General features: G+C 34.5%; 1 protein-coding gene across 1 annotated transcript in view; it reads left to right on the top strand.

The window, feature by feature from the left end:
• LOC129218811 (trypsin-1-like) overlaps nt 1–11,471 on the top strand; it is a 65,279-nt gene extending 53,808 nt beyond the window's left edge. Inside the window, exon 7 of the mRNA XM_054853133.1 lies at nt 11,277–11,471. Coding sequence (XP_054709108.1) covers nt 11,277–11,471 — 195 coding nt within the window. The remainder of the gene's footprint in view (nt 1–11,276) is intronic.
• Nucleotides 11,472–24,715: the final 13,244 nt, after the last annotated feature.

Raw genomic sequence — 24,715 nt, 5'->3', positions numbered from 1 at the left:
GTGTCTTAGATTGACATTTCTATAAAATAGCCTTGTTTTCAGTAAGCTTAATCTTTTCTTGTGGTACAGAACGATTCGGAAGAGGAATTGACCTCTCTGACAGCTCTTTCAATCGCTTGAGTGAGTGTTGAAAGCTCAAACAGAGTGTATTCAGAAATCATATTTAATATCTCAGCTTCCAGTAATTTCTGTAAATTATATGTTGTCTAATTACGTGTAAAAGGTGGCTCTGTAATTTTCACATCATGCCAAGAAATAATATCAATATATTCTGATATCGCAAAATCAATTTTTGGGGCTTGAAACATTCTTACTTGTTTGCTGGTTCGTTTTCTAGATCGAACGTTGATAATACAACTTAAAGCCAATTTCTTTATCTGATCTCTCTTATCAATTGACATGGATAAGAGTATGTTTTCATGGGAAGCAAATTATGCATTGTTTTGGATGGATTTCAATACAATTTTCAGATTTTCCGCAGAAAGATAAGTGCAACTCTTTACTGTCTCCTACAAGTTTCTTACTCCATTAGTAACTTTTGGATTGTATTTAATCCTGAACCAGCCACCAGGAGTATACACTTTTACAATGAAAGTAGAGAGCTCTTTTAAAGTTTCAGTTGCAGTAGTAGTACCTACATAGAGTCTTAAGATTCTGTTTGCTGTAGTCAACCATCTGGAGAGGGAAAGCTTTCCTGGACTTATGTTTTCTAATTATTGGGACGTCTTCCAAGTGGAAACTGCCTTGTACATATCATAAAGATACTGCTGGTCAGTACTCAAATAATTTTTATTGCCACGATCGATCTGATTGATAACAAACTGAATGGGCTCAAACTGAACTGATTTCAAATTATGGCATGTTGTTAAGCTTCGATCAACAGGATTAGCAAATCCTTTTGGTCCACTAGTAGATCCATTTAGCTTTTCTACAAATGCTGCAAAGGGAGTTCATTTGAATGCAATTGGCAAATGACCCACTCCAGAGGTCTTCCAAGTTTTTCTTACAGTTTCCTAATTACACTTTTCTATTTTCCGGTGTTTGTATTGCATTCATCAGAACCAATGCAAACAGTTTCAGACATTGTAAGGTTGTTTTCTAAAAAGTACGCTAATATAGATTTTTTAATGTCAATGGCTTTCCCATACAAAGGTACTGTGTAACTAATAAACCGTGATTCAGGCCTTTTCGAGAAATGTGGTCTTCTTTAATACAATCATGTTTGTGAAAATTGCAACACCAAGAAGGAATAATGCAAATGAACTGAAATTCACAGGTAATGCATAGCAGGATAAAATATGCAAATGATGAGAATTATACACGTCGCGCAGGAGTGGACCGAGTTACGCCCTTTGAACTGCGGCGTAGACTCTGTATATAAAGGGCTGTAGATAGTAGAGGGGCTATGGTGGAAAATATAGCCGGAAACTGCATTTTGTGATAAAAGCATGAAACTTGGCATGCATGTAGACAATGTCCTTACAAACATTTTTTGAAGGGGAGGCATTTCAAAATCCCCCCCCCCGGCGGCCATTTTTGGTCAAAAATACAAAACAACTATTACTTTTTATTTTCAGAAAAACACCCACTGGATCTTCTTTTGTGAGTTCTATCATGCTTACTAAAGAGTTAAAAGCCCTCAAAATATGTCTTAACGTCCTAATTTTTATAATAATTTCAAAATCTTTGATTTTTTTCAACGAAACTTTAACTAACTAAAGTCTGTAACATTTCTGGAGGGGTTGTTTGAGAAATATATTTTTATGCATTTTAAAGCACTATGTTAAAGAAAATCAATTCATTTATAGTGGAACTCAATAATCCGAACCCCCAAAATCCAAAACATTAGAAAATCCGAACATATGTTTTAAAAATTACTAATAAAAACTGATTACAAAACTAAAAATAAAACTAGAAATAAAAATCATAAACAAAGCTAGTAATTTTTCAAAACTTGAAACAAACATTTGAATTGTTATTTAAGAATGAATAAAATACCTCGATTAGTTAAAACGAAAACAATTTTCATTATCGGCAAAAAGAAAGAGAACTTCAAACACTTTTTTCGCAATTTTTTGGAAGTTTCACTCACATTCTGCTGTTTTATAAATCATATTTGCACTAGCAAAGTGAGGGAAGGGGGGGCACGCATATTTTGTTCATAGAACTCCAATACTTAATTATTAAAAGCTTTAAAACAAATTTTAAGTTTTTTCTTCTCCCATTAGACAATTTGAAACATTTGTTCTATGTCTTGAACGATGTAAGAGGACTAAAATTAAGTACTGCAATAAGAAGTTGAGAGCTATGTTAATAAAGCTAACAATATTGTTATTATTAATAAAATTATTATTTATTGAACTATAACTCACTATTACAAAAACTACAACTAAAACTACAAAAAAATCTGAGTAAGTAATACGTGCAATGATTATACAGAAGGTAATTTAAAACGGTTGAATTTACTAGTAATTTACACATATACATAGCATTTTCCATTGCAGTATATACACATCGATGTGCAGGTAAGTTTATTTTTGAAGCACCCACAAGTTATTTGAGAGCAGTTGTTTTTTACACTTGCATGACATAAATTCGCTTTAAGCACTTGAAACTGCGGGAAAGCTCAAACAAACAAGAACGTGCTTCTCATCAATTACTGTAAACCCCAATCATGAATTTAAGTTCAGGCTTAATTTTTAAGCATACTGCCTCATTGATATCTACCTTGATAAGCACTAAATATAAGTTGCTTAAGGGCTTCAGCTGTGGGTGATAACTTCATCATTCATCACTGTTTGCTGGTGGAAAAACATTTTCTAGCTTCATTTACGGACGGAAGTTACATGAAGACGAGTAGCAAAGATTTGCTCAGATATTTGAAATTTTTAATCAGGTATGCGTTTTCTTTTTTTTTAGGTTGGGATAGGTATAAAAATGCACCCAATCAAGATAGTCTTTCCAACTTTTCCACATCGTCACTTTTCCCAGACCTGCAAAAAAAGAGGTCGTGTCACATCCTGAGAATGAGTGGAACCCTCTTTGAGCAACTGCTTTTTGCTGACCGAATTTGTGAGCAAAATCTTGGACTAGTATTAGTCAAAAGTGTTTTCCAGCTACAAATTTAAGATCCATCTTCTTTCTCCCTTTTTTTTTACCGCTCATGGAAGTATGACATGCCTAAAATGACAGCGGGGGCCAACAGTTCTTACTCATATGCTTCTGTATCATCTTTCTGCAACATGTACGAAGATCCTACAATTAGCTTACTCGTGATTTGATGGAGCTTGAGCTGTTGTATTCAATGAAAATCACTGTCGAATCATTAAGAGCAAAACAATATGGTGTAGGCAGTACAGTCATGAAAAACAACTTTGTCTTCTTATCTGCATTCCGGAGGAAACTGATCCAGTTCTCAGGAAGCAAACCATTTTCTCCAAAATGATATCTTTCTCCTATTCCTCTTATATGTCTTGCATCTGTATCCTGAATAGACTTCAGATACTCCAACAAAAAAATTTCGGTCCTAGGTCGTTTCATGTGAACAATGAAAGAACCATCATAGACAATAGCATCACAATGTATCTCTGCACTTATTCTAAAAAATTGGCATTCATTATTTTCATCTTCAGCAACCCTTCTCAACTCGTTTTCGTCATCTCTCGAGTAGTCTTCATCAGTAGGAATACTATTACTTAATTCATCGAGCCGGAATGTTAATGACTAGACTTATTTCCCGTTCAAAGAGCTCCATTTATTGAAATCGCTAGAGGGTGAGGTTGATTTTCATAGAGGAGAAATTCATCCAGGTTCAAATGTACAATATTGCAAATAATGAAAAGCTTTGAAAATGAATCTGCATCGAATTTTAATCTCGTCATTAAACAGACTTACTGGTTTTTCTGTAAAAATTAAAGACTAAAAAGGTTTTTTTTTCTACCCGTGAATATGAAGTGACTTTTGAGTCACAATTCTTTTCTCTATGAATTTGTTGTAACTGTTTTTTCCCAACTTGCCCAATCTTCATGAGTTGCTCCACATATTTTTTGTCTGCTGCTATATTCGTCTCTAATGAGAACAATTCTTTCGATGTTTCTTAAAATGGATTTCCATGTTCAGCTATTTCTCATCAAGGCCTGACTCCTCAAGACCTTTCTTGACAACAGACTTTGGAAACTTGACATTTCTTCATTGCGCATATACAGCGTTTCTTTAAACAAGTCGAGGTGTAACTTTTTCAAAATGTTTAACTAGATAACTTTAAGACCAACCAACGTCCATCTTCTTAACGCAGTTAGATCTGTAATAGACCAACTACACCCCCGTTTCCTTTCACCACTGCATTGTTTTGCTTGTAAGCAATTCCAATTTATTTACAGAAGACACGTTCATTGTCTTTTTTACAACAAACATTCCTTCTTCGATGCCTCTGTGTACGCCTGGAAAGTTTGTGGATTAAAGATCTTTCACGAAAACTGGTTACCATCGAGCATAGTTACTAAAAAGTATATGTACATCGTTTGGTATAGCGATAAAATGCGAAAAGAACAGAAAATCAACTCCTTCAAAGTTTTAGTAATAAAGTTCGTTGAAAGCTGTAATCTATTCCACATTAACACTAAAAACCCCAGCTTTAATACAATGCTTTAAAATTTGAACATGGGGGTATGGTGCTTTCTTTCTCAGATTTTTAAGTTATAAAATTTTCTCCGTCAAAAGTGTCAACATTGCATCGATGTGAATCTTTTTGTAAGAAGTAGTTAGAGACATTTTATTATACACTTCAGGTATGTTTTTTTTCTAATAAAATGAGTAAAATCTTACTACTGATCAATCGGGTAACAGAGAATTAACAACAGCAACAATAGTAATAATAGTAATGAGAAGAAGAAATTTAAAATTCAAACTTTAAATTTCTTTCTATTAGAAATATGTTGTATTGACATTAATTTCGCCCATTTTCCTTCAAGTTCTCATTCTCTTATACCCTTTGGAAATACGTGAAATACACCGCCAACTCAGTCATTTCCAGCCGAGGACTGCAATTTCGTGCTTATTAGCACTCATCAGCCCGGCATAGGAAAGTTACTGAGCTGGAGATGGAAAACCTCTAAGGAAGCCAAGAGTGCGAAACAAACTGGTAGCTAATATAGAATTAGCAGACCAGACGAGTGACCGTTTGGAAATAGTTTCGATTATGCGTGCTCAGTCATAAAAAACGAGGTGCATCATAGCCGGATAATTGGACAGTTCGGGCAATTAGAATTCGGATAACTGGAACCCTACTTTAATACAACCCTAATTAAATGTATCTTTAAATTCAGAAACCAGCAATTATGTTATGAGGGTGGAAAATTCACGTCTAATAATTTATAATTTAAAAATATCGATTTTTAAAAAAAAAACACTTTTTGTGAAGTTATTTCTCAAATTAGACGTTTAATGGAGCTTTAAACGGTAAAAAATATAATTAACATCTATGGAGTGATACAACCAATGATTTAAAAATTATAATATATATATATATATATATATATATATATATATATATATATATATATATATATATATATATATATATATATATATATATATATATATATATATATATATATATATATATATATATATATATATATATATATATTTAATCGCCGTTTTTGGTTTTGGACCAAAAATGGCAGCTAGGGGGATTTTGGGGGGATTGTGGAATGCCTCCCCTTCCTAAAATATTTGTATATACAATGTCTACAAACATGCCAAGTTTCAAAATTTTATCACAAAATGCAGTTTCTTCCCCCGTAGCCCCCCGACTAAGAGGTTTTTTGGAATTATTGTATTATTATCTGCCGATGGTAGATGTGTGTTTCTCTAGTACTCAATATGCCTCGTCCAAAACGCAGAGCGTCATACGAACGAGTAAAGGAGTTTCAATGGGGTCGCATGATCTGCATGCGTGAGGGTGAACTTACGTATGGAGAAATCAGTGCCCGCACGTAGCGTAATGTCTCAAATGTGATGCGTATTGGTAAAAGATGGACAGTAGGGTGGATCGTTTTTTCGATCCACCCTTGAATGAAATTTCGAATCTTAATTTGGAATACCCACCAAAAGCTGTGCATGTGTAAGAACAATACACATGTAAAATATTATCAAGTTTGAAGAACTCCTTGAGGGTCCTACCAAGGCTTGAACTTCTCCAAAAATAGGAAAAAATGTCAATTTTCCAAAATTTTTATGAAAATAATAAGATTCAAAATTTTTGTTATAATACGGTTAAAATGCTTCCTTTGAACACTCTTTTCATTTATCTTCACAATTATTTACAGTCTTTGCACCATTAAGTTCGCACATAAGCCGTTAAGTTTCGCGAAATTAACCAAAACCTGACTTTTTTAAAGCTATTTTTGCACATTGCAATAGTTCTTTTAAAGTCCAGTTTTCCTTTTTACAACGCCTGTACAGAATACAATTTTAAACGGAAGTGAAGCTAAACTTTATTACATTAACAGCCCAGCATCCACTAAAAACAGGTGGCTGCATTTCCATTCTACCTTTTCCATCTGCCGAGCCACATGTATTAAGCATAAATTTATTACTCATTTTACATTAGAAGTAAACCATCAAAATAATTGTATTAACTAAAAAAACAGAGAGAAGTGCATTGGTTACAAAGAATGTATATTTACTCACACACAGTCGCTCTGACATATAAGCATCAATGTTTCACAAAATGAGGGACTTGAAAAGTATCAGTTAGTTAAAGTCAGAGAAAATAGTAGTTCGTCACATCATTCATGAAACCTATTTGAAATCATTTTTTGATTCAAACGATGACATGATACTTCGAGATTTGATTTTTGCTCTTATGAAGCCATCTCTTGCCGATTGACTAATGACAAACAAAGAAGCTTCTGTAACCACATTAGCACAGAGCTCCACCACCTGAGTGTGACAGGAGAACTAAACGAACGAAAAATTTGCGTTGGTGTTTTCAATCTATTGTTGAAGACTCATTAGATATCCCAGCTAAAATAGGAGAAAGGTGGCAGTTATTGCACATTCTTGTCGGTTGATAACATCAGAGTAGTCTGATGTATAAAAGTTAATCCTTGAATTATAGAATTCTCTTATTTCTTCATGAACAGAAGCCACTTGTCTGGCCTTCAAAATCTTCAAAAAGTCAGTTCTCTGATGTACTTCGTTCATCAGTGATCACTGTCAAGAGAATATTTTCCGGGTGGCAAAAATAGGCATTTCGTTGAATGACAGGATCAATAATTTTTTCCGATTTTCACTTACGTAACGAGATGCTGTAATAACACTGATGAGGAACAGCAAAATTTTGTTTCAATTCCAGAAGAAGAAAAATTTTCAACGGCTATACTCCCGCCAACAGAGCTATCAACATTTTTTGGTGTTGATGTCACTTCAAAAGTGAAACAAATGAGGCTTTCTCTGCCAACGCTATCAAGAGTGTGCTACCAATACGGCATTTCTGACAGATGTCCGATGTGCTGCAGCAATTGCTTCAGAAACATTACAGGATTTTGGTACTGTGTCAAATAATTATCGCTCTAAAATCGTTGATAGGAATAAAATTCGAAGACAGCGACAGAAGGGTCACAGGTGTCACAGACGAAGTACGTGCTTCCCTTCAAAACTTGCAAACTAGAAGTGAAAGGGTTTGAAAAGTACATTTTTCGATAGCCGAAAAGTCAAAACTATGACAAAAAGAAATGGTTGGAAACAGATACTATAGAAGAACCGTAAGCGAGGAATCCATGGATGAAAAATCCAAATCTCTTTATTTGGGTCATGTGGCACCAACTTCTGGAACGGAAAAACATGTCGCGACAGCAATGTGATTTTTGAAATGAAAATTTGTCTAAGTCGTAAGGATCTTTTAGCTTTTGGCTGTGATGGCACGGCCACGAATACCAGAAAAAAAGAACGGTGCAATTGCGGCAATAGAGAATAAAATTGGACATCCTGTCCCATGGTCAATCTGCGAACAGCATACGAGCAGCCTTTGCGTCACCTGTTCACATTATTTGATGGTGAAACTGCTGGTCCATTTGAATTTTCGCAGGACCAATAAGTAAATTGCTAGACAGGTGCGACAATTTACCACTGGTCCAGTTTGAAGCAATTACGCTCCTTGTCGTAGGTACTGGGCTGTTAATAAAATAATGTATAATTTCATTTACATTTAAAACTGCATTCTGCACAGTCATTGCAAAGAAAAAATAAATAAATAAAAAAAATTGGACTTTAAAAAAAAAAATACTGCAATGTGCAAAAAAGGCTTGAAAAAAGTCAGTTTTTGGAAATTTCACGAAATTTTACAAACTTGTTGCGAACCTAATACTGCAAAGAATGTAAATAATTTTGAAGATACATGAAAAACTTGTTAAAAGGAAACATTTTAATGGTATTCGAACAAAAATTTTAAAACTTATTATTTTCATAAAAATTTTGGAAGATTGACATTTTTTCCTATTTTTGGAGAAATTCAAGCCTTGGTAGGACCCTCAAGGAGTTCTTCAAACTTGATAATATTTTACATGTGTATTGTTCTTACACATGCACAGCTTTTGGTGGGTATTCCAAATTAAGATTCAAAATTTCATTTTTTTCGATCCACCCTAATGGACAGGGGACGATGAAATTAGCCGAAGGGCTCGCACCAGTTCACGCAACCGAATGACGCCACGAGATTCTCGACACCTCACCCGCCTAGCTTTGATGGATCGTATAGCGTCCTCTCGTACGCTAGCACAACGTAGGAGTAAGGCTACAGGTGTCACACTTGCTGTATCCACAGTTCGTCGACGTCTGTTGCTCCAAGGCCCGTCATGCAAGGATTCCTCTATACAGGATTCCCTTTACCTTCAACCATTGTCACTTTCGGCTTCAATGGGCCCACCAGCACACCCAATGGCGTGCGAATTAGGAACAGGTCTTCTCGGATGAGACTAGATTTAATCTACACTATAACGATGGACATGTACGCGTCAGACGTTACACATGGGAACGTCACCTCCCAAAGTGTGTAATCCGACGTCATACCGGCATAACGCCAGCCGTCATGGTCTGAAGCGCCATTAAATATCAAGGGCAGTCCCATCTAGTCGGAATTACGGGTAACTCCAATAGCGAGAGCTACTTCAGGGACGCTGCGACGACGGAGGTATTACCGTTTCTTCAGATCATTCCTGGTGCAGTGCTTCAGAAGGACAATGCACGTCCACATGTCGCACGTAACGTACAAGTGTTCTTCGGTGCCCGACAGGCTACGCTACTTTCTTGGCCTGCCCGTTCTCCGTATATGTCGCCCGTCAAGCATGTCTCGGATTGCGTTGGTTGTAGACTCGCCCATGCGCCTCGTCCAGCAGTTGGTACTGATGAACTTTGGCATCACATTGAACCCGTATGTGATGCTATTCTCAATCGTGACATTCAGCACCTCTATGACTCGATGTCAAAACGTGTACAGGCTCGTATAGCTACGAGTGGTAGCTGCATTCGATGCTAATTTACGCCAGTTATTTTCACATCATTGATCTGTAATTGCCATCTTTTATTTGTAACACTATGAGTAATATGTGTAGTAAATTTTATTCCTCTCCAATGAGTTCTTTATGTTGTTGCAATTTTCACAAACATGAGTGTAGTTGTTTTGTACATTTTGCCGTCTTCTGTCTTGTTTAAACGCAGGGGTGTCATCAAATTTTCTATCAATGTATAGGTATTGTATATTACAGGAATCCACGCTTGTCTGCTGTTGACAAATCCATGTCGGTCCAATATGTTGAAAATGTCGGACATTGCGAGAGATTTGATAAACTTTGCGCGTGATGAGCAAACTGTAACTATAATCGAAAATGGTGAAGTAATTTCTTGGCACATTTTAAGCCTTGTTCTGCCTTTTAATAACCACCCATAATCACTTTTTTTCATTTCTAGTACTTGAAAAAAAAAAAAAAAAAAAAAAAAAATTGAAAAATCTTTAAAAAAATCAAAAATTTCAAAATTTTAAGTCAAATGCGCAGACTTAAAATGACATCGCAAAAATGAAATATTTTACAGATTTGTTACTAAGCCTCATACACAGTTATTAATAGGTACCCCGTTTCCGAAAATCAAAAATTCATTTTTTTTCTTTCCACCCTACTATACACATGTAATATTTTTTTTAGAGATGTGATTCCAAAAAACACCTTCTGTTACCAGAAGGATATGTTACATGGATGATTTGGTGCCGGTGTTCCGGTGCTACTTTTCTGGAAAAATAAAGCATCTGTTCAAACAAAATTATACAGATCTCGGGATTCAATTTGGTTCGTTAATGAGTATGTTACACGGAAAAAAAAGATTTATATATTCAGGCTTAATGTTACTTGCATATTTTAAAACTGTTTTGATGCAACTAACAAGATTAGCAACAAGAGAACAGGCAGTACGGGTTATAGTTCAAGACCAGTAAATTTTGTTTTTTGTTGCTGTCGTGTGCCAACAAGGCCGGCAATTTGAGGCGCGCTGCTTCATTTTTCCAACTGTACCGTAATTTGGTGTGAAGCCCGACTTCTTCAGTACACACATGCCATAAGGATCCGTTTATAGGGTAGGCAACCATTCACAACATAACAACACATTCACACAAAGAAAGGTCAAGGACAGGAGAGAGAAAGTACGTCCATGCCCCGAGCCGGTATTCGAATCCGTACCTTCCTGTTGCAGTCAGACTTGTCTGACCACTAGACAAGGCAGCAGCACGAGTAACTTTTCAAATGCTAAATAGAACGATGTGTTTTGAAATAGGTGATTTTTTTCTTCTTTAAAACGTATTTTTAGATGTATAAAGATTGTTTTCAACACTAAGCCAGTTTAAATAAACACGTAAAAAAAAAAGAAAATGGATTTTTTAATCTAACGTTTTACCGTATTTTCAAATAATATCTTTAATTATGAGGAGATAACATTTCCGGGCTTATTGGCCGTGGTCTAATTTTAGTAGAAATTCCAGACGTTTCGGCTTGCTTTGCTGCAGCCATCATCAGTGGTTTAAGTTTTGGCAGCCATCATCAGTGGCAGCCATCATCAGTGGTTGTAAATGATGGCTGCAGCAAAGCAAGCCGAAACGTCTGGAATTTCTACTCCAATTAGACCACGGCCAATAAGCCCGGAAATGTTATCTCCTCATATTGACGCCGGCCGTGAAAGCCTTATACAGTATTTAATATCTTTAATTGTTCAACGATCTGTTTTTTCAGGGCGATTCCGGTGGACCGCTTATACAGAAGTCAGACTCTGGTTACAGCACTTTGATTGGAGTGGTCTCTTGGGGAAGAGGATGTGCTAGGCCGAAATTTCCTGGAGTTTACACACAAGTCTCTCATTATATTGAATGGATAAATAAGATAATAAAATCCGATAGCACATTTGATGACTTCGATAAGTTTTTTTGATTACTGAATTGTGTTTTAAGCTGTTTTGTTTGGTCTATCCAAGTTATTGTTTTTTAATTTGTTTGCATTTTCCTTTTGTAAGTACAAATATTTACAATAAAATATTCTGAAAAAAAAATTGGTCTTTTCAATACGTAATCAATATTTTTTGACTTTTTCGAAGAAGTTCTGTATGAATATTGGATGCTAATTAAATGAAAAATTAAATATAGTTGGAAACCAATTAATTAAATAATTATGCTTTAATCATGGAAGCTAGATACTTAAATTAAACCAATAGTTTAAATTTTAGTTGTTGTAAAAAGTTAAAATTAGTTATATGCGTTATGAAAGTATGATAAATGTTTTTGAATTCCGTATTGGTTAAATGTTAACTAGAATGAATGACTCTGCCTCACAAAAATCATTCAGCCAAATGAAATATTTAACTTATTTACAAAATTAAATAGAAGGTAATTTGCGCACATAACTGCTTAATAATTTAATTAACCTAATGGATTATAATGATTTTTAACTATTTGTATTTTTTTTCATCCATAGAAAAATACACACTTTGTTACTAGTTCTGAAAATCTCTCTTTTCAATCAAGTATCTCAACTTTTCAGGCATGTTTGAATAAATTGTGTTCACATGGATATACACAAAATACTAAAAACTTTTTTAGTAATTCTAAAATATGTCAAACCTGAATCTACACTGAAAATAAACCTGCACACTGTGGAAAATTTTGTTTGAGAAAAAGTGATCCCATTAGCCAATATGTGAATATGCGAGAATAGACGTGTCTGAATATGCTCCGTCGGAAGGAAAATATTTCAAAAGTATACCAAATTTGTTATGAATACTGGACCTCGTTAGCCAACACACGAGTCCACACAACAGATGGTTCGTCAACACATTTGAAAACATATTTGGTCACATTTGGGCACACTTGTGAAATCATTGCTTTTTTTTTTTTTTTTTTTTTTGCTGCAACGATGATGACTAGATAAAGATTGGTTGCTTGTACAGTCGACTCCCGCTACAACGCGATCCGACTTACGCAAAATGGCTATAACATGAATTTTTCACGAATAACGAGTTTTAGAGCTAACGCGAATTTTTCCCCTACAACAAGGATTTTTTTTAGAAGGAAGTATCATCTTCGTTATTGGCTACTAAATATTGATTTCGTGAATGTTATTACGTCCCTTTGAGCATCACTGACAGTCAAAGTTCCCACGCCAAACTAGTCTAGTGCATCAAATAACCATAATGGCACCTTAGTGTCACCTTCATCTAAAGTTTGAAAATGTGAAGAAAAAGAAAGTTTCCAATAAAAAAAATTTAAAAAGGCTAAGATTCTCGATATGCTTGAACAATTACAAAACGTCGAAGGTAGCGAGACAATAAGTATGAGTGAATCTTCCATATGTACAATTAAAAGTCAAAACAAAAAAGATGTCCGTAAAAGTTTAGAACTAAGTTTCAATATTGAAGCTTGCAGAGCAGTCTAGCAAAGTAAAAATTATGAAAATGGAAGCTACGCGCGCTCTTTCATTGTGGATTAATAAAAAGATCAGGTAGAGGAGATGTAGCCACAAATTGAAACGTTTTAAATAAAAGGTGAAGCGTATTTAAAAATGTATTAGATAAGAATAACGATATGATCTTGGAGCATAAATCACCGCTAGTATCCTCATTTTTTAACTCGTAAATATTGCTACTTTATCTACTGTACAGTACTATATTGTGCATCATTTTAATTTTACTGCATGCAGTGCGTACTGTGTTGTTTTATTTTATATCTTTTATTCTCATTGGTCATTCATTTTGTGCATCTTAAGTATTTCATGTTGAATAACAGTTTTTTATTTTTTAAATGCAGTAAAACTTCCGGTCTTTATGGAAGACACTGTAATGGTTAAGGAATGCTTTAGAGCAGTTTGAAGGGTGTTTATAAGTGCCTAAAAGTATTTGGTATGCTTTAAAAAATTTGTATGCATATATTTTTCCACAACGCGAAATTTCAACTTACGCGAGGAGTCTTGGAACGCATTCCTCGCGTAAGTCGGGACTCGACTGTACTGTATACTGTACGTATACACTATTTAAAAGAATACTTGGATTTTTACTGCAAATTTTGCTGTATTTTTTCAATCCCCACATTTGAAATCGGAACGTGTTTTATCACGTGAGCCATTTAACCGGTAGAAAACTCGAACCAATTTCTGCGAAGCTACGCCACAAGTATTAGTAAACGTTGATGTCGCTCTCAGGATCATTTGTAATTGTTTTAGTCTGGTTTGGAATATTTTTAACGTAAGTTACTCATTTATATTAATATTCATTACATTATGCGTTAGTATTTGAACATTAAGTTAGCATTTGTTACATCGTTGAGTTTTATATATTGTTTTAAATAAACTTTTATTCATTATACTGTTTAAGTTGTGGAAGTATCTGAATAACTAAGTTTAAAAAGTAGGCACTTTTAATCCTGACATTGATTATGCTTGGAACAAGGATTCCCAACCTTTAAATCGCTACTCTGAAGCACTCCCCGGGATAAAATGCTGTGTCTATTAAAAAGGTGTTATCTGTTCAAGCGACTGTATGTCTTGAGCATCATTATTTGATTAAACACTCCCCTCCCTCCAAAAAAAGTATCGCTGTGGGGTATGGGGGCTGCCCTTCTGCTTAAAATGATATGACTAGGATATAATTGAAAGTGTTATACCGACGACAATAACATGGATGGGATTTGAACCTGGGTCCAGGGAGCAGGAGTCATGTGAATATCAGAAAAATATACTACTATATGAAGCTTTATTTAAATAAATCATAACTCATTTTCGAGGAGAAAAAATGCCTGCTATTCAGTACCTAATTAATGGATAATCCATATTATTATTTGTTACACTTTATGACTTTATGAAATTTGAGTCTCGCGATCTAACTTTAACACAAATGCATAGTGAAGCAGAAAAATAATGTTTGAATTTGTAATTTGAGCTCAAAATATGTACTAAAACTTACATCAGCTATCTTAGCTTGATTCCTGAAACTATTAAACTTTGTTTAAGCTTGTATGAATGTATGCGTTTGTCTCAATATATACATCGGACCTGTAAAATTAGAGCCGGGAAACAAAGGTTTAAAACCACTGGTTTATTTAGAAAATAACTAGCTTATTACCCGGCGTTGCCCGGGTGCTTCGCAATGCAACATATCATTTAGATAATTAAATGGATGAATTCTATCTAAATGACAGTAAAAAAACTGTATTCACACCACTCTAGGCTCAAATTTTCAAAAGAATGTAAATAGCACAGAAAGTTGAGCATTTGCAGGAAAAATAGCATCAAGTAAAAACGAAAAAGCAATGAGACATGTTATCGGGACGATTCTTTCCAACGATATTCTTTGGTTCTGCCGTGTCCACTGGCACGTCTTCTGCGGTTGAATTAGACGGGTGGTACATCCAATGTCTTAATGGCAGAGACAAATGATTGTCTTGAATATCTTGTGGGACAACCTTTTGCGTGGTGCTTCGAATACGATAACCGTTGTGCTGCCTTTGACGGTTTTGTATACCTCCAGACATTAAAGCATGCTATAGTACTCTTCACATACATTTTATTCTGGAAAAAAAAATCTTGGAGTGTTTTCCTAGAAAGAGTCGTTAATAAATTCAATGGCTTTTATCAGTTACAAATATATGCAAAATATGCCACCGTTATAATATTTTCAGATATGAAAATCATCCTCAATGGCCCAATGTCTTAGCAGATAGTCCACTGTACAGAAAATAAGGAATTCGGTCATTGTTATTAATAGCCGTTAACATTTCGTTTTACGGATAATTGGCGGTGTTTTAACTTTCAAGGTTTCACGTGTTAGGTAGACTCATTTTATAATTTTTTGTAAGTGTTCAGGAATGTAAGCACATTCCGTAGAAAACGTTCACTTAGTATAAATAACTTCACAAAATAAGTCTGTTTGCCCTTTCCGTGGCGATTTAGTAGCATGCCGTGGAGTAATATTAGATAAGTGTTAATTGCATAAAAAGACGTATGTCAACTACATTTTATTTCCTATATTTATGTCAAATTTCTATTTTCGTAGGTAACAATGACAGCTAGATATTAATATTGGTGTCTTGCAACGATTCAAAATTTGTCTAGATTAAAATTTTATTTCAAATATTTAAAACCTCACACTTGCCGTAAATGTTGTACATGATAACTCAAACTGATGCAGGTAGTAAGATCACTTATTTAAGTTTGCTGCTCTGAAGTATTCCTTTGAGGATATCGAAATTTTAATTTGCAGAGGCACAGACATCATTATGGGTAGGAATGGTTCCACTGAATAATAGTTACCATAGAAACAGTTACAGTTATTATTTTAAGATACATAAAGCATTAAAAATTGAGTACGTGGACGCGAACTTAAGGAACGAACTATATAAAACCCGTCAATTGAACTGCCTTATAGAAAAAGAAATAGGCGTGCACATTTTGGTCACTATCCGCGTCGTTTTTTTTTAAATTATTTGCAGGCCAAGAAATTAAAAGAAAGAAAAAAACCGTCTTGTTTCTACTTACAATTGTATAATAGACAATTCTTTTGTTTATGTTTTACAAAAGCTTGTTGCTTATTTTGTTCCCTATATCCGCAGCTTCAAAACGAAGGAAATGTATTTCCATGTTTAGAAACGTAATCCAAGTACTAAAAAGTTAAATTATTCAAAATTTTCTAATTCTTAAATTTAACTCAAATTTTGCTCCTAAATACAATTCTTAGTCCCCCTTTCAGCAGCAAAACGAAATACATTTTTGAATGAACCCAACCTTAAGCATGCAACATAAAATTATCTATATGGCAAATAGGCAAATTTCACATGCATTTAAAGTACTTAATCGCCTGCCCTTCTGACTTATTGATCGTGATACAGAACTTAAGTCTCACTGGAGATCTTAATTTCTTGAAGTTTAAGGAATGATGTATTGCCATTAGCGGATATACGTGAGATACAAATTGTTTCACCTTATCCCTCCACTGTGAACAGAGTTGCTTCTATAACACTGATTCTTATCCATTTTTATCTTACAGCATTTTTTCAATGACGGTTGAATTACTTAGTGGTAGTTACAAACAGTAATATTTTTCGATTGATTACAATAAAAGATATGGAACTGAGAGTCTTGTAACTGGAAATGGAGCTTTGCTCAACTAATTTCACGATGAAGACTAAAACGAAAAAACTTTATAATGTGGCGTAATATTTCATCGTGCCCATTTCAGTAGCAATCTCTTCGTGTCAAAAGTTGCCTCATACCCGCTAACTGGTTTAAAATTATTGCTATATAGCGAAGATGCTCCTTCAGGTGTACTATTGCTTCGAGCGCTAAAGTAATATAAAATTTTAAACGATTAAGAAATTTGTTTACGTAAAAAATGGAGACATTTTATGCATTTTAAAAGTTTAAATGTAAATTAATATTTCTTTACATTTTTCAAACTTTAAACTTTTACCTTTCTAAAACTATGAATTCCGCCGTATTAAATTTTCGTGTGGTTTCGAGTCTAAAGGTGCACAGCCTTTTACTCTACACACATTAGCAATCCTAGTATGATAGTTTATGTGCATGTAATGAACCTCATGACTATCCCCCTCCCCCTTGAAAGATAAATTCAATCTGCGCTACTATGTACAAAAATGATTATTTTGCAATTCATTAGCCATATTAGTATTTTTACCCCTGGTCTCTGATAACCTGGAGCAATTTCTGTGAAACTTAGGTGAACTGAATTTGGTAAATCATGGAATAGTATAAATAACATATACATATTGATTTGTTTAAGGATAATACAATACTAAATTATATTTCCGATGAAATGATGTCGTTTTAATATAAATTTAGTATTCTAATTGCAAAACTGTTGAAGATTGTACTTCGATAATACCTATCTCATTTTGGTATTTTCTGTGCTCTTTATGTATAGAAAATACAGATAAAAATTTCGTTTACTGTTACAGTATTATTACTTGAAAACTTATTAGCGAAATGCGCAAGCAAATTGAAGAAGAAACACCGATGGTGATTTCAATGCATCCCTGTGTCTTTGCAGGGTGCAATTTAAGAACTACTGAAAGACAGCATTTCTTTTTTGTTCGGCATTCTTGCCAAACATGCTATACGTTTTCCGCTAATAGACATTAACAACCATTGTTGAGGATACTTTTTGTGTTGATTGCAAAATATCTCCTGGTGGTTATATGTTGTCAACCATTTTCATTTGCTTTGAACCAAGGTTCACAAATACCGATATAGTTGAACCGAATTACTTAAAGATTCGACGTAAATCAAGCAATAGTATAAAGAAAATTTACAAATTGCAAATTAGTTTGATAAGGATCATAGAACATTAAATAAAATTTCTGTTGCAAGGATGAAATAGATGTGGTTTTAATAAAAGTAGTCTAATGTTGAAACAGTCGAAGATTGTACGTCAATATTGAATGCAATACTATTACCTTACTCATGTTCGTATTTTCCTGCTATTAACGGGATAAACACTGATCAAAAATTACACGAAGCCTTACTGTTGTGGATTTTATAATTAAACAATATTTAAAAATTATAATTAAACGGTAGCATTCAAATTAAGTAGCACCATGAGTAGCATCAATGGACTCCTGGGGCCTCGTAGGTCGGAGTTTAAGAAACGATGTACAGCATCACTTATTATATCTACGGTTTTCTCGCAAAAACATGCTTCAACGCTCCTCGCTAAACTGCATTGACGGCCATCGGTTAGGATACATTTTGTGTTGATTGCATTTAAAATAGCTCCTGGTGGTTATATGTTAATAACCGTTTTCATTTGCTTTGAACCAAGGTTCACAAATTTAACGATTAAAGTCAGTCTTTGAAGAAACTTCATATAGGGCAGTTTTTTACGGGCTTTTCATTTAGACTAAATTCATAACTATACAAAAATTAGTTCGTGCAGAAAAGAGCAATTTTATGACTCAAAATATGAAATTAGACCTTTTTGGGTGTTTTTAAAATTCCAAAAACCCGCCTATATGAATTCCTGAGCGACAATTTACCTTTGTTCCAAATTTGGAAGAAATCCGACGAAAACTGTGGATTTGTATAAGGAACATACACACATACCCACACACCCACAAACATACATCCATTTATATATATATAGATTCTGAGTAATTTGCATTTTTTGTCTTATTGAAATCAATTTTTTAATTTGCTGTTCGACATGTTAGTTACAACTGTATACTTTGAAAAATGACCATGATATATTTATAAAAACAATTACTAATTCATGACCTAAAAAAAAAAACATAACATGAAAATTTTGATGAAAAACGTGTGATTATTGGATAAGTAAAAGTTGCAGTTATTAAATATGTCAGTTATGCAATCTTTTTATTACTATAAGAGACAGGTTCAGGGAGCCACAGACATAGAAAAACGGAATTATCAGGGCTTTTAATTTTCAAATAACCCAGTTTTAGCATAAATAACGCAGTTTTAGGCCGTTTTTTTAATACTCGGACAAGGGTCTATGGATACCTTCCCCAGATATTTATTGAAACTAATTTTCTGATAATACGTTTAAGCTGTCTTTGGTGACGTAAAGGTGAGAAGAGGGAGGGGAGGGCTAGAAATATTAATTGAACTGGAGTTTAAAACTGCAATTTTAGACCGTCTTGAGGTTCCGTAAATGATAACCTCCGAAAATAATTAGAAGGTGAAGAATTAAGAACATCTTTTTAGAGGACTTAAAGGGATATTAAACCAAAATGTTTTGAAATTTAATTTTAAAAGTATAGTTTTAAGCTGTATTTGGAGACGTTAGACAGGGGTGCACTCCCCTCCAAAGAGCAAGGGCGCATACCCCTAAAAATCGCAATGTGCCCCCAAAAGCAAAAGCCCCCTAAAAAGAGAAAAATACCTAAAAAACAACCCCTCTAAAAATTTCAATGGCACAGTGGCGCAGTCTGCGCCATGACCCCCTCCCCCCCGCCCCCGTGGGAAACCGGGGCTGTAGAGGAAGGAGACTCGGAGGATCTCCCCGTAAGTTTAAAAAATCTGATATCTTGAAACCATTTCAGCTATCTTTGATGATAAAATGGAAAGGAGGGGGGGGGGGTATCTCACCCAAGAAAAAATATCAACCAAGAGAATTTTGTGTACATAAAGGTAACATATATTAATTGTGTTAAGTTTTTTCATGCAAAAAAAAAGCTTTTATAAATTATTTCTTTAAGGAATTTTTCAATAGAATCGACTAGGATGTAAAAACGGGGATTTTGCAATACAACTGGCTAGCAATGTGATGTAAATTCAAAATGTATATAGAAGTCAAATAAATTAATGTAAAAAATATTGAGTTTAATGACTGTTCAGTAGTAAAACTATAAACGATTTCTGCTAATGCGATACAAGTACGTCCTTATATTGAAAAGAAATAATTATTTCTTCAAGCTTGAATAACGCAAGACTTTTTCCAGATGACGTTTGTATTTAAATTTCCGGATATTTGAAACCGAAATTCATTTTTTCGTATTTTGAAAAGCCTTGAAACAATGAAAATCAACACTAAATTAAATTAAATTAGACGTTAGAACGAAACAAAATTAGTCTTTGTAAGTTGGGTGGTCTAAGGTGACCAACAGTAAATTAACTAAACGTTTGCCCAAAGACGACGAGGATTCTGCAATACTAATTTCAGCAATGTGATGTAAATTTTAAAATGTGTATTTATGCCAAATAAACAAATTTTTAAAATATTGTGTTTTACGACACGATGTGTTTGATAAACTACAAAATAGCTGTTCGGAGGTTTTAAGTAAGGCAGTTTAAAATGTAAATCAAATAGCACGTGTTTTAATTTTTAACTGCATTAGGGAACTTTTTTCTTCCTTGAGACAATTTCACTTTCGTAATGCACTCTCTGTATTTCAAAGGAATTAAACAAATTTGACCAGGAATTTCTGTGAACGCGTGTTTTTAGTTAAAGAAAATTGCATTATTGAATATAATTCAAATAAATCTGAAACGTTTTCAATAGAAGTCTTTGAGGCACATTCAACTCGAACAGAATTCGATCGAATCGAATACAATCCATTCATCTGCCGATGCCAGAAATTTGCAATGCCTCACCCGGATGAATTTTCTCACAACGCTATTGGTATATAGAAATCCTTCGAATTGAACACAATCGAGTTGAATATGCCCTTAAAAGAAAGCAAGTAACTTTGAATTACTTTTAATCAACCTAATAATCGGATTTTCACGATATTCTATTCTATAAGTAATTTTAATCATACCAAAATAACAAAATTAGAAACGGTACCTAGTGAAATTTTTGACGGCCAATTTGTTACCAAGTGGTCTTCCATTTATAACATCAGGGAATTTATAATATCAGGGGAATATTCAACTCTAACATTCTTGATCGAGTTGGAATTGAACGGATTCCATCTACCCAAGGTGCTGCCAGAAATTTCCTTTGCTCCACCCAGAAGAAAATTTCTCATTACGCGACTGGTAAACGGAATTCGATCGAATCGAACATAATCGAGATAAATATGCTCCTTTGTTGGCATTGAAAATAACTGTTTTGCCTCAAAAAAAAAAGTGTAAACACTTCTTTTGGAACCTCTGTGCACCACAACCAAAAAGGGAGGTGCACAACCAGCCTCTACTCAAAGTCTACACACAAAATTATAACTTATTACGGCATACCATTTTTGATTTATGTGAGATATATTAATACTAGGGGTGAATTGGTGCTTGAACTTACCGGAACGCCTTTACTTTTCAAGAAGAATAAATTCCCTCTCTCCACAAAACTGGCTAGGAATCATTATTCAATTATTTCTTATTGGTATTTCTGGTGCTGGAACATTTAAAAATTCACCCCTGATACATAAGTATATACTGACGTCAGGAGAAAACTCGTGACAATGAATTCAGTAATGATCAAAAATGGGCAATTTGAAAGATTGTACGTTCATACGAGGTGTGACTATTAAATAACGAGACTATTGCTGTAAAATATATTATTTTAAATTTATACATATTTGGTTTTTATCACCTTCAATATGCACCCCTCCTCTGTCCTTACCACGCTCCGTGCGAATTTTTCATTGTTCGGAACAGTCCTGGAAGTCTTGTTCTGTTAGCCCCTGCATAACGCGTGCCGCTTTTTCTTTGACAGCTTCAACGGACTAAAATCTTGTTCCTTTTAATACAGATTTGACCTTGGGGAACAGATAAAAGTCACATGGTGCCAGGTTAGGCTTATAAGGCAGATGGCCGAAAACTGGAATGTTGCACTTGGCTAGAAACGTCTTGACAGACAATGCGGAATGTGCCGGCGCATTGTCTTGATGGAGAACCCACGACTTGTTCTTCCGCAATTCGAGTTTTTTTCCCTTATTCTTTCACGGAGTTGAGCAAGCACCTCACGGTAGTAATGTTGATTAATAGTTTGACCTTCAAGAACCCAGTGAAGGTACACAATCCTATGAATATCGAAAAAAAAAAAACGATCATCATCGCTTTGAATTTCGATTTGCTCATTCGAGCTTTTTTAATTTGACGAGGTTGGACCCTTTCAATGCATGGACTGACGTTTTGTTTCAGGAGCGTAAGTAAAAAACAAAGATTCGTTACATGTTATGACTCTTTCCAAGAAGTTTGGGTCAGTTGTAATGTCATCTAAAGTGCTAGTACACACATTTTTACGAGCTTCTCTTTGATTGTGAGAATTTTAGACATCACTTCCGCACACATTTTTTTCATGTTCAAATTGTTATGTAAAATTTTCTTTACGCATTCTTTGTAAATTCCAACAGTTTCAGCAATTACACGAACTGCTAACCGACGGTCAGCTCGAACCAGATTACCGACCTTTTCAATATTTTCACCCGTTTTGGACGTCGAAGGGCGACCCAGACGGTCATCATCTCTGACGCCTTCTCGACCATCTTGGAAACTCTTGAACAACTCAAAAACTCGCGCACGTGATAAACACTCTGCGCCATAAACGTTTTTAAGAAACGATAAGTTTCAGTAGCAGTTTTACCAAGTTTCATGTGAAATTTCACGACAATACGTTGCCCTACTAATACACTTATCATTTTTCCGGTAAATTGATACAGACACCTCTTACATAAACAATGATTATGGCCAGACTGATTTCTCTACAAACACGGGAGGTGTTGCAATGGAAAGAAAAGGCTTTAGACTGCACAGCTGTCGGTCGTTTGGATTTGGCGCATGCGTGGTTCTTCAGTAGCAGCATTAGTCTCGTTAGCCACACCTCGTATGCACGTGTGGTGGACGGACCGAAAAAATTAAACATACATCCAGAAGAAAGTAAAATGGAATTTTTAGGCCGAATTCAAATTAAAAAATGTATTTTGAATACATTTCTTCATGTTCTTCGTACACGGAAGCAAAATAAAATACTAATTGGTTATTCCGTCTTTGCAGGGAAGTTTCACAGAAATGATTAGTAATTAAAGAATTTTATTTCCTTTCAATGGTTTAAAAAAAAAAACACTTATGTTAAAGGTCATTGATCAGAAACCGAGCAGTAGACTGTACTAAGTAGCTAAGTATTTTTTTTTTAATAGCAGGAATGTAAACTAATAAGGTTTATTGATCGTAAGTCAAACATTTTTTTCTTCGTGAGAAATTAAAATACTTAAAAAAATATTATAATAGAGAATATATAGAGAAGTATTACATATATAAAACTTTCTCAAAAATCATAATCAATTACATCAATTACAATAATGTTACGTCCGCAATAAATGATGACGTTAATATGTGAACAGAGGCAGGTTCGGAACATAAGAAAAGACGTAAGTAAACAAAATCTTTTCATCTGTCCAGCTCAAGATTGCTGGAGTTCGAACTTGAAGGATTCCACCTCAACATCGGTAGAAAACAAGAAAATAATGAGTTGCTTTTATCAAGATGTTATGTGTTTCAATAAAAATTTGCTTATAACAATTTATTGCTTCGCCCGCCGTCGGAGTAACGTCGTTAAATGGTGAGTTTTTTCTAAAATTTATTGAAAAGTAGCACACTCTAAAAAATCAATTCTTAGCAGGGAAAGATATCATCAAACTTTTTAATTAATAGTAGGGGGGCATACTACATTCCGTGGGAAATTTCGTGAGGAAATTGTGAGACCAATTTTAATATATTCCTTATGGTCTATATAACTATGCCTCACCGGGTGTTTTGCTTGAATTCGTGTCAGACGGCTTGTATGACGTCATCAATCCAAGATGGCGGCTTTGATGCGTTCTGAAATTATGAGCTTATTTTGGGGTATTTTGTGATAATTTTCTAGTGAATTTACTTGATTAATATTCTATTCACCTTTTTATTCTAAATTAAAAACAAAATATTTGATTTATTTGTTTATTGACTCATTTTTAAAGAAAATTCTGATAAATGCTATTTTTTTACCTTGGCACACTCTAATTAGCAACTGAAAAGTATCTCAGGTGAGCTTTCGCAGTTAAAAATATTTTCATTTTTCAGGCTAAGATCCTTAAACATTAGTACAGTTGAACCTCGTTAATTCGAACACGATTATAACGAACTACTGCTAAAGCGAACTACATTTGTGGGCACAGTCCTTCTGTTGAAAATCACTTAACACACTCATCACTATTGTTTTTCAGATAAAACGAGCTACTGTTCAGACAAATTTACTTTAAATGTCCCTTTGAGTACGTTTTAATGATGTTCGACTGTGTAATCGTTTAACAGAATACCTAATAACCTGTATAATTGCTCCTTGCGGGTAGCTTTTCTTATATCCTTTAGAACGCGCCCCAATAACGCAAAACTCTGACCCTCACCCTTGACCTCTTTGACCGGATGTGAATATCGTATTAGATCGGGGGTGCTCTTAAGGAATTCGTAGGGAGAGTAAAAGAAAAAGCTTCTGATTAGAGAAAGTATTGTTTGCCGGTTCGTTGGTGAATAATCTGATCTACAAGTACAGTTATTTTTTCCTTAACCTATTTCTGCTGTTTTATTCACTATGTCTTCTATCCCAGAAACTCATTTACAAGTTTCTTTGCCTCTATCTTCAAAAAAAGCAAGGCTACATATTAATTACAAACTGTGTATTTTTTGTCAGATTAAGAAAGACCGATTAGTTAAACCCATTGGTTATGATACAGTGTTAGAAT

The sequence above is a fragment of the Uloborus diversus genome, chromosome 3 (genome assembly GCF_026930045.1).
Source record: "Uloborus diversus isolate 005 chromosome 3, Udiv.v.3.1, whole genome shotgun sequence".
NCBI lineage: Eukaryota > Metazoa > Arthropoda > Arachnida > Araneae > Uloboridae > Uloborus > Uloborus diversus.
Note: the sequence above shows the minus strand (reverse complement) of the source record. Positions and strands in the feature narration are given on the sequence as shown.